This window comes from Schistocerca americana, chromosome 1 (assembly GCF_021461395.2).
Source record: "Schistocerca americana isolate TAMUIC-IGC-003095 chromosome 1, iqSchAmer2.1, whole genome shotgun sequence".
Lineage (NCBI taxonomy): Eukaryota > Metazoa > Arthropoda > Insecta > Orthoptera > Acrididae > Schistocerca > Schistocerca americana.
Window position 1 is genome coordinate 1,129,757,731 of NC_060119.1, and position 12,335 is coordinate 1,129,770,065.

Below are 12,335 nucleotides of genomic sequence, written 5' to 3' on the forward strand. Positions count from 1 at the left end.
ACAACATTCTAGGTGGAATTTCAGCTGAGAAGGACAGGAAAGGTATTGTGTACGTCCTTGCTGAAGGGTTCATCTTGGCATTTACCCAAACTGAATTTTGTAAACATATATCTGCATCTTTTTTTAGTTAAGGATAACAGGTACCAGAATAATCATCCTTCTCACTATTCTATTCACAGAAAGAAGCATACACTGTGGTAGCCCTTTGCCCAAGCCCAAATTTCTCTAATTTTACTATCATAGTTGTTACACTGGATGCAAGATGCAACAAATGATATGTTTCTTGTTTCAAAATGGAATATGGGCTCTTTGAATTCTGACAGTACAGCATTTTTTGGAGCATCTGCCAATGGTGTTTGTTAAACCATCTTTACAAGGGTCTCAGAACAACAAATTATACTCAAGAATTGGTCACACAAGGATTTTGAAAGCAACTTCTGCATAGGTAATTTAAAATTCTTTAGGAACCTTCCTTTAAATCACAGTTTGGCATCTTACCTCTCGACACATAGATTCATGTTACCTACCTATATTAAATTTCTCCCGATAGAAACCACTGTATACCTGATAGTTGTGACTGACTCTTCAACTATGTAATCAAATGATATAAGGGATTTTCAATTATTTATGCACATTAGATTAAATTTTAGTAATTTTGGGGTTATCTGCAGGTCTTTGCACCAAGTGCAGACTGCATATCAACATTATCCACAAAGTCATTTATATAATGGCGTGAACAGAACTGTCGCATATCACTTCCTTATGACATGTCATTTGCTGCTTTTGTTTCATACAATGTATCCATATTAACAATGTGATATTAACATAAGTTTCCCGGGAAGTCTTTTATCTAGCCACATGCCTGTCTCAATACTCCATATGCATATATTTCAGTTGCTGAACTGTGTTGTGAAGCTGTACTGACGGGTTTCTGGAAATCAAGAAATGTGCCATCAAACAAGGCCCCTCCACCTACAAACTTGTACACTAAGTGAGTGAAGAGAGCAAGCTGGTCTTCACACAATCTCTGCTTAGATAATCTGAGATGGTTGCTCCCAGAATGATACTCTGAATCTCAAAAAGTTGTCACATGCTAGGCGTTCGAGTCCTGCATGGTATGCAGGAGAGGTGGGAGATGAAGTACTAGAAGAAGTGAAACTGTGAGGGTGGGTTAGGGTGTCCATTAGTCGCGTTTTTCCCGGGACAGTCCCGTTTTTTACCAAAATGTCCTGCTGTCCCGAAAGTTTTTTGGGGGATGCTCAAATGTCCCGTTTTTTTTATGATTCCACTTGGCTAGAGTATTTTACGCTACTGGGTGTTTGACTTGCTATTAACTGTGCAATTATTTACGCTAGGAAGCGTGTGATGACTTTCAGCATACCCCAAACATGTACTGAACTGTCAAAAATCGCAAGTAATTTTAAACGCACTATAGGTTACGAATAACAACGGAAATTCTTCTCTTCTAAATCAATCCACTGAATCCGTCCTTTCGGTCCAGATATATTCTACACCACTGATACTTGCTCTCTGGCTTTCGTCACCACACTGTTAATTTTTTTCACTGTGCAATCACTGTTTCATTATGCCAAAACGAAAGTGTAATTTTAAGAGCAATATAAAAAGTGAGTTTCCTTTTATGACTGGTAGTGGAGAAACTGTAGAATGTACGTTGTGCAGATCAAAATTTGCTATTGGTCATGGTGGAAAGTCTGACATTGTGAATCACATTAAGACGAAGAAACATCGCATAATGTGTGAGTGACTACTATGTAAACTTAAAATCAGTAACAGAAATGGATAGGCAGTTGGCAGCAGAAGAAGCTACATCTGCATACCACAGTGCAATGCATAACCATAGCTTTAAGTCAATCGACTGTACTACAGCAGTTGTTAAAAAGCTTTTCAATCCAAAATTCACATGTGGACACACAAAATGTAATGCAATCATTTCAAATGTTATTGCACCATATACAGCTCAGCAGGTTTTAAATGTACTGAAAAGTGCTCGATTCATTTAAGTAATGATTGATACATTGAATCATCTGGATTTGAAGCTGGTTCCTCTCCTTTACTTCAGAATTATGTGCTGGAGGTTTTAAAGAAGTATGATCTTGAGGGAAAGGTGATTGCAGTTTCTGTAGACAACACTAATACCAATTTTGGTGGTAAGCAAAGGAAAGGAAAAAACAATTTGTTGTATAAACTGCAACAGAACACAGTGAATAATGTAGTAGGTGTTGGCTGTCCAGCACATGTGGTGCACAATTACTTACAAATTGGCTGTAAAATATTTGCTCATTTCAAAAGTAAAAACATTAACATGAAAAACACGATTCATTTGGTGGAGTTTTGTCTGGTAATTCCTGGGTCAAATGCTGCTGTGGAACGTGGTCAGATGAAAAAAAAAAACAGAATGAAAGTTGAAACAGTGAGGACCTTACTCATTGTCAAAACACACTTTAATGGTGTATCGTGTACTGACTTTTATGATACAATTTCAAACGAAAATGCACATCTTGATAAAGTACATAAAAGTGAAAAGTACGGTGATAGTGTGGCAGAATAATTGTAAAAAGTGATTTGGGATCATCTGAGTGCACGTTCTAAAGGTAAACTTGTATGTGTATTAAATTTAGTCAATACAATATTTATGTCCCGTTTTTTTTCTTCATTGTCCCAGGTTTTTCTCTAATTAATTTTAAATGTCCCCTTTTTCAATGAAAATGAAATGGACACCCTAGGGTGGGCCATGATCCATGTTTGGATAGTTCAGTCGACAGAGCGCTTGCCCGCGAAAGGCACAGGTCCCAGTTTGAGTCCTTGTCTGGCACACAGTTTTAATCTCCCAAGAAGTTTCAAGAGTTATGGATGTTTATTTGGTGTGTAAGTATTATATTAATCAACCAATACTCACACATGACTGCAAAACGTACAATCAAGCTGATGGGTTCTGAATTTAACTGCTAATTGCAAGTGAGGGTGGCTTTCTTGTCAACCAACACAGTGGTCCAGGATGTGTACAACTATCTTTTTGACTGAGAAATATCCATTACTTCAGTCAAATTAAAACTGATTTTCTGGCCTCCTTTCAAAATTGCCCTACATCTACACACATGCTCTGCAAATCCTCTCCTTCACTGTTGAAGTTCACTTGACTAAACTCAAATAATACAATCCATCAGCAAAAGAAAGATACTGCAGTTATGTTCCATTAACACAAATTGTTACTATACACACGACTATTTTTAATTATATGGCTGTCCATTGTCAAATTTCTTAAAATGGGCTCAAGGTATGACATTACTTTAACATTCACTAAATAATAACAGAAACGCCCAATTTTATGATACATTATAGGAACAAAATTTATAAATACTAGTATGTTATGAACAGCTATCTATGCAGAGGGAAACAACATTGACCCCAATGAATTAAAACCGCCACTTTAAGACTCAGTACTAAACAACAACAAATAGCTTCGAAAAACACAGAATTAAAATCTACAGAAACAAAAGATGATTAGGAAAAATAAGATCATACAAATTCTTGACAAATAAGCTATCATCTGTGTTGCACACTAAAACAAGTTAGATACAGTTATCTGTACGTGTCCATGACAGAAAACTCATTACCTTTCAAGCAAATGACTGAAATTAACATACTCAAGGTTGTAAAATGTGATTATTCAAAAAGAAGATATCCAATGGCTGCCAGATCAGATACACTCAACACACTAATGGAGAAATCAAGGGATGCCAGGTGGCGTCATCTCTATACAATATACAGAGGTTGGACAAAAACATGAAAACAGCACAAGAAATGCATGCTTAAACATAAATTCAGGTGCTAGATATGCCTGCAGATTGTTCTGATGTATCTGACCACGTCCAGTGTCCTCAATATGTTGTGTCAGTCATGATTATTACAGTGTTCTGTGTAGTTGTCAGTGCATTATGTCAGGGCTAAGTGAAATTTGAACATGAGATGTTTCTGTAACCAACGCAAAGGAAGTGTCTGGTGTTTCAAGAGAGACTGCATTGAAAATTTATACCAGGGAAAGTGGAAAAGTATTACCGGCTAAGTCACAATGCAGATAAAAGTGCATGTTGAGTGATCTGACAGGAGGTCATTGAAGTGGATTGTGATGAAAAATTAGACAGCAACTGCTGTAAAAGTCACTGCAGAACTGGATGACACATTCAGGAACCCTGCCAGCACCAAAACAAAATGAAGGGAGCTCTACATACTGGGAAATGCAGGGTGAGCTGGAATGCCAAACTACACATCAGTGGTGCAAATGGCCATAACACGAGAATGTGGTGCCAAAGCCATAAAATATGGGTTGTGGAGCCATGGAAGAAAGTTATTTGGTTGGATGAGTCTTGTTTCACACTGTTTCCAACTTCTGGTTGAGTTTACATCTGAGTTGTGTTGTCCCAAGCATATGATGCAGACTGCTTGTAGCTAAGAGTGAAACATGGCAGAGGTTCAGTGATTGTTGTAAACCCATATCATGGTGTTTCATGGGTCCCATGGTACTATTCACGGTCTCATTACTGTTGAAGATGACGTGACCATTTTAGCCACTCAGGTTCATCCCAAGATACAATATTTTTTCCCCCATGATGATACTGTACTCCAGGAAACAGGGTCCTTGTTCACACAGTTTGCACTGTACACAACTGGTTTTGCAAGCACGAGGATGTCACATCTTCCCTGGTCACCATAGTCACCAAAATCTCAATTATATTGAGACTTTGTCATCTACTTTGGAGAGAAAGGTGCATGATAGCTAGCCACCTCCATCACAGTTACCTAAACTTGCCACTATTTTGCAAGAAGAATGATTTAACTTGAAAACCATACAGAATCTGTATGTAACCACTCAGGGATGACAAAGCTGTTTTGAAAGCCATCAATTTTCTTATGATGTATTAGGCACAGCAATGTGTTGGTTTTTTGGCGTTCCGATATTTTTGTACATCCCCTGTACTGATTGTGCCCACAATAAGCTCTCAGTCCATAAAACTATCACAAAACTCAAGAAAGAGAGAACCGATAACTTTTTAAGACCCATTGGTTACGAGAATCCCACTTCAAGATTCAAGTGGATTACCAGTAACACATTTTAGCTTGTTCATAAGGCATTAAGCATGAAAAAAGCTAGATGTTCAGCTCATTTCACTGAGAGTGTGACTGTCAGACCAATCCGTTTGCATTAGAGAATGATGGGTCACCAATCTGAGATGACTGAGTAGGCAAAGTTTACAAGAGTCTTACTTCTATGCATAGCACCCTTTGTTCTGTTTCCATCCAATAGAATAAGACGGAGCCATTAGAACATACACTGTTCTCTCATAAATCTGTTCTATAGACAAATATTATGAAAAGGAAAGTTGCTACTCACCATATAGCAGAGATGCTGAGTTGCAGATAGGCACTATGAAAAGACTGCCGCAATATAAGCTTCTGGCCAACGGCCAACAAAGACTTTGTCGAAAACACACACACACACACACACACACACACACGAGCGCGCGCACGCATGCACGCACACAATGACTGCAGCCTCTGGCAGCTGAAGCCACAGTCGTGTGTGTGACTTGCGTTTGCATTTGCATGTATGTGTGTTTCATCTATTCTCAACAAAAGATTATATTGTGGTAGTCTTTTTGTTGTGCCTATCTACTAATGAGGAGGTATTGAACAGTATTGGGGAGAAGAGGAGCTTGTGGCACAACTTGACTAGAAGAAGGGATCGGTTGGTAGGACATGTTCTGAGACATTGAGGGATCACCAATTTAGTACTGGAGGGCAGCGTGGAGGGTAAAAATCGTAGAGGGAGACCAAGAGATGAATACACTAAGCAGATTCAAAAGGATGTAGGCTGCAGTAGGTACTGGGAGATGAAGAAGCTTGCACAGGATAGAGTAGCCTGGAGAGTTGCATCAAACCAGTCTCAGGACTGAAGACCACAACAACAACAGCAACATCTGTGACTCAACACCTTCGCTATATGGTGAGTAGCAACTTTCCTTTTCATAATACTGTTACATTCCATCCTGGATTTTCCATTGCTTGAGTGTTCTATAGACCACTAGCAGGCATTTCTGTTAGGTATATCAAAATTACTTGTTCAAAAATAGCTTAACAAAAATACAGCTTCCTTATCAATTTTAGCTATATGGATATTAGACTATGGTCCGAGGCATGTTGTGTGGCTAACATTTCATCTCTTAATACTGGAGACATTCTCAAATGCTATAAATGCTTTGTAATCGTACAATGATTGGGGGATGACATTCTGTCATGTCACCCGGCTGGTGCCGAAAAATCACAGAATCGCACTAATGTTGGTTATGGAGCTTGTACACCAGGAAAGATGGTGCTGTTTGCTTTATTTGGCAATAAGGCTCACAACTTGTTTAGTTTCAGTCTTCCTGTTTTTCTGTTAAAGTTGCTTTTGTATTTTTGAATTTCTATTGGATCTTGATAAAACTATAGTACCACGGAACTGAATATGGTGGTTTCCTGGTCCCAGTGCATGATCTGCCACTGTCAACTTATCCGTATTGCCATGACAACAATTGATCTTGTGTTCTGTAAGCCAGGTGTCGGCAGTTTTCAGTTCCGATTCACACTTGACTGCATGTGCAAGGGAATTTGTACACTCCTGCTGCAGCAAATGGTGGGCTTAGATCCTCCACAATATTAAAATATTAATGCAACTCTCTTGTCAGTTTACACACTATGACAATACTCCAACAAAGTATCTTACTTTCTGTATTACAAGTCGGGAGATGGCATTGTAACATTCCTTTGAGATTTTACATTTTACAGTTGGAGCTATGGCACTGATCCAGCTACTGAGTGTTGTAGTTTGAATTTCCACAGATGTATTTCAATTGTCATTTAAATTCAAACAATGTAATTAAAAGAATTTGAATCTGACCACAAAGAGAGGTATTTTTAAAAAATCACTGCTCAATTTTTTGCTGCTTTATGGGTGATAAGATAGCCTGCAGAAAAAAAATGAACCTTTGGAAAATTATGATTGGAATTAATGCTAGTCAATAACCAACCATAAAAACTGTATGTGACAATTAGTTAACTACACATGCATTATTGCTGCTGTTTCTTCATCTTGTTGGGCTTTATGGAGCATGACAAGTCAATAATACATACCTAATGCCTGCTGCCTGCATTCAGAGTAAGGAACAAGATTGTGGGCACAGCGAGCACCACCACTTTCTCTGAAAACTGCTGCATTACTTGCATTTGAATGCAATAACAATGTTAGGGCTTCCATTACAAGCATTCCCAGTTTTTCACTTGGTGCTGGAATCTCATAATCTGCAATTCATTAAATAAGATATCTATAAATACCCAGCAACTGTTCCATATAATCACTAGTAATGTATATTCAGTACTAGATTTTTGCCAAACAGGCATACTGGAACTTAAAAGTGATAAAAACACACCTCAACAGGAGTCAGCAAAACAATAAAAAAGTTTTACAATTGTAAGAGCATAAAAAATCATCTCATTTGATTCTCTGCCTTAATATATACACATTCAATTAAAACACCATCCAGAAATTAATTAATTACCAATAAAATTATTGCTCAGTTACGAGCTGTTTTACAAGATTAACACCACACAAACTTCATAAAAGAAAGTGTACACAAATAACTTTTAAAAATGCACACACTTACATAACAAAAACACTAGTTAATTACAAAGCAACCATTTCTACGCCATTACACGAGTAAAACTAGCGTTATGCATTCCAGAATGGCACAGTTTATACTGTTTTATTACAAAGCAATTTACTACACTTTATTTCTTTTATTACACTAGTGAAACAAGCGTTATGCATTCCAGAATGACACAGAGACAAAACAACAGAAAAGTGAACATAGTTTTAAAACCTTACAGGTGTCTCTGTCTAATCTGAAGACCTAGTCATTGCACCAAAGTAAATTAGAAGAAACGGAACAAACAGAAAAAAATGGGAAAAGACAAACAGTAACTCAATTTAAATTTTTAACGTGAAGAGTGCAAAATTAATATCATTGCTATGAGAAATTTCACTAATATGTACAAATACATATTTTTAATACTTATAATGACAGTAAAGTGAAGAATGAATATAAACTTATGAAAGCAATCAGTCATAAATACAGCGGAACTTCACTTAAGGAGCACCTCCCACAATGCACAATTCACATGTCGTTCATGTACAGCGGGGAAAAATTTCAACAATATGAACACCTATCATTGTCTCTAGTGGCATATGAACAATGTCTTTAGTACATACTGTAGTCTGGATTTGGCACTCTTTTTGGTACCATCTTAGTACAGCTTGTAATCACACATTTTTGTAAACTTTTGTACACACAGTGTTTTGTTGTGTGCAAATTTTAATAACCGTCATATAAATGTCCCTGAAGATACAGCCGCAAGAAGACAACCGTAAGAGAAAGAATATGAGCTTAGGAATAAACGTAAAATCATTGAAAAATGCAAACGTGGTGTGAGCGTTTCTGATTTAGCATACATACATTCGGTCTACCTCAACTATCTGCACTATCCTCAAGAACAAGGGACAAGATTAAGGAGATAGAGGTTTCAAAGGGAGTGATAGGAGTATCTAAACAATGGTTTCGTATTCTGGATGATGTTGAAAGGCTGCTCCTTATATGGACAAACGAAAAGCAATAGCAAGGTAACACCAATAACGACATCATCATTTGTGAGAAGGCGAGAATGATTTTTGCTGACCTCATTAAAAGGACGCCTCGATCATCAGCAGCCAATGAAGTTTTTAAGGGAAGCTGTGGGTGCATCAAGAAGTTTAAGAGAAGAACCGACATCCACAGCATTGTGAGGCACGGCGAAGCTGCCAGTTCCGACACAAAGGCAGCAGAGAACTTCACCAGCAACTTCAAGATGCTGGTAGATTCTGAGGGTTATCTGACGCAACATGTTTTTAACTGTGCCAAGAAGGGTATATTCTGGAGAAAAAATGCTGAAGTATGCTTTTATAACAGCAGGGGAGAATGCATTGCCAAGTCACAAGCCAATAGAAGGCCATCTCACACTGTTATTCACTGCCAATGCAAGTGGCAACTTGAAAATCAAACCATTGCTTGTTTACCATTCAGAAACTCCACAAGTCTTCAATAAGCGTAAAGTCCGGAAGAGCAGGTTAAATGTGATGTGGAGGTCCAGTAACAAGGCTTGGGTGACACGTGATAATTTTTCTGATTGGATCAATGAAGTGTTTGGTCCTTCAGTGAACAAATATTTGCTTGAGATAAATTTGCAACTCCACATCTTGGTTATTATGGACAACACTCCTGCCCACTCTCCCCGCCTACAAGACCATCTCCTTGGATAATTTCAATTCATCAAGAACCAATTTCTGCCTCCCAACACCATTATGTTACTACAGCCAATGGACCAACAGATTATTTCTAACTTTAAGAAGCAAACAATAGGAAATCCAGGACGGAGGACAGAATGGATAGCTGCTACTCTGCATCTCCCCTATAAGTTGAGTAGCAACTATCCTTTTTATGATACTGTAACTTTAAGAAGCTCTATACCAAAGCACTTTTCGAGCACTGCTTCGAGTTGACTGAAGCTACCACTCTCACTCTCAGAGAGTTTTGGAAATATCACTTCAACATCATTGCCTGCGTCAAGATGATCAAAAAGATGTGGGAAGGGGTTACCAAGAGAACTATCACTTCTGCTTGAAAGAAGCTTTGGGCAGAGTGAGTTGTCAGATGTGACTCTGAGGCATTTGAGCCAGTACCTGTGGAGCCTGTCGTCAATGAAACTGTGTCTTTGGCCAAGAGCATGGGACCATAAGTGGATAATATTGATATCAATGAGCTTGTGGAAGATCACAACCAAGAAATAACCACCGAAGAGCTTACGATGTAGTGTGTTTCACAGCAGGAAGCTGTAAGATTAGTTCAGAGGAGGAGGAGGAGGAGGAGGAGGAGGAGGTGGTGGTGGTGGTGGTGGTAACAGCAAAGCAGCTATCTTCTGATGCAATAAGATAAATACTGAAGCATGGGAATCAGTTGCATCGTACAATGAAAATCATCACCTCAATAAAGCAGTGGCTACAAGCACAGCAAATTTGTTTGACAATAATGCTGTCTCACATTTTTGCCAAGTATTGAAGCAGTGACAGAAACAAATGACTATAGATAGCTTCCTAGTAAAAAAGAATTAGTTATGTACTATGAATAATAAAGTATATAATGCAGCATGTATAATATTCTTCAAATAAATGGCATGAATAAAATAAAACTTTTATTACTTTTTCTGTACGGAATGCATTACCGTATTTTACATTAATTTATATGGGATAAATTGCTCACTTAATGAGTGTTTAGCACTATGAGGAAGATTCTGTAGTGAATTATGCTCAATATGCAGATTCCACTGTTTCCTTTAATTAAAAACTGCAGAAAAATAAATTGTATCAATTATATAGACATACTATATGAACCAGACTTCCTAGACGCTTTATCATTCTTCCAAAAAAATCTACAGGAAGGTACTGTGAGTGGGGGACAAAAAACAAAGAGAGAGAGAGCTATCTGAAAGGCTATAAATAGGAAACAAGCAAAAACAAAGAAAAATGTAATAACATAAAACTAAAGGGCATAGGTAGGTAAATAAATGATCCACAGGAACAAGTAAATTGTAAAAATGAATACTTTTTCTTTATTGCAAAATAATGACAAAATTACTGTAAGAGGTTATACGACATGTACAATGATGTAGTTCACCACATAGATTCAGGTCAGGCAAACAGACCAAAAATTAAAAAATAAAAGCCAACAGTCATATGTGACCAACCGGTTAATGTAGTGAAAGAATGCATAAACAGCTTAATAGTTCAAGTAACTACAGAGTATCTAAAACAAGTGAAAGTCATATCCCTATTAAAGTTAGTATAGAATAGACAAATTTACAAGCCTGTCTCTCTGCTGTAATCACTCCCAAAAGTTATAAAATCAATTGTGAAAGACGATCTAATGAATTTCCTGAACAAATCTAGCCTTCCCAGTAAGTGCAGACTGGTTTCCGAAGAGACAGAAGCACAGAATCAACCTCAGTGGAATTTACTGAAGCATATAACAGCTAAATTTTACAATCTATCCAATGCCTTTGGCACTGCTGGGCATAAAATTCTACTTATGAAGCTAAAACTATTAGAAATAAGAGGAGTATCAACCCCAGGAAACAGAGTGCAGAGGGTAATGAAATTTTAATAAAAAATTGATCAGCTCCAAATACATTAATGCAAGGAATGGCGTTCCTCAATGCAGCAACATAAGACCATTATTCTTCTTTATACATTGATACATACAACTCACTTTCCGCACAATGTCAGGTACAGGGAAAAAATCTCTGTGCAGATGAAAGCAACACTGTAATTACTGCTGAATCACCAGAACTCCTGGTACAGAAAGCAAATGGAACCCTCAAGGATGTTTACAGTTGGTGAATTACCAATAAACTAACACTGGCAATAAGCTTCACAAAAAACATACCCTAAAACTGGCAAAGAAAATAAAGAGAAAAGAATTGTAGCTTTGGTGGTATATTAACATCTCACACGTAATTTATAAAAGCTGAGGACAAGCAGAAGATTTTACAAGTAAAAGATTCTGATGAAAATCTTAGGACCATTAATAAAAGATGGAGTATTTCCCCTTAAGCCCAAATGCAAAAATCTAAAGGCAAAGCCCTAAAATCATGATGATGTATAAAAAAATGCAGCTTATGAGACATGTGGAAAGAATGGACCAAACAAGTTAACCCATCAGATTCACACATTCTTGAAACACAATATCGGTACAAACAAACAGAAGAAAACTTAAGGATTTTGTTTCAGCTACAGGACAGACTTACAACCTGGAGCATCAAAATGAGAAACGAGAAGGAGCAAATAATACATATGGATGAAGAAATGGTAGTGCTTTCACTCGTTGCACATTTCATTTTTTATATTTGCTGCTGTATATTACAAATTGTACAGGACGGTATTTTTAAACTATGCTAATGGGAAGTTCAGAAAGAGATGATTTTGTGTAGTATGAAGTTCCCTTTTGTGAAAGAAGAAGAAGAAGAAGAAGAAGAAGAAGAAGAAAACAAAACTGCAACAGAGGCAGACATTTATTTATCACTGAAGTAAATCAGTACTTGACAAAGACTGGCAGCTTATACAAGTAACTGAAAAGATCCACAATTCTTCAACAATGATATCAACAATAAATCCATGGATTTAGTACTTTCTATCC

General features: G+C 37.4%; 1 protein-coding gene across 1 annotated transcript in view; it reads right to left on the reverse strand.

The window, feature by feature from the left end:
• LOC124619168 (WD repeat and FYVE domain-containing protein 3) overlaps positions 1–12,335 on the reverse strand; it is a 297,546-nt gene that overhangs the window by 225,239 nt on the left and 59,972 nt on the right. Inside the window, exon 11 of the mRNA XM_047145406.1 lies at positions 7,189–7,356. Coding sequence (XP_047001362.1) covers positions 7,189–7,356 — 168 coding nt within the window. The remainder of the gene's footprint in view (positions 1–7,188; positions 7,357–12,335) is intronic.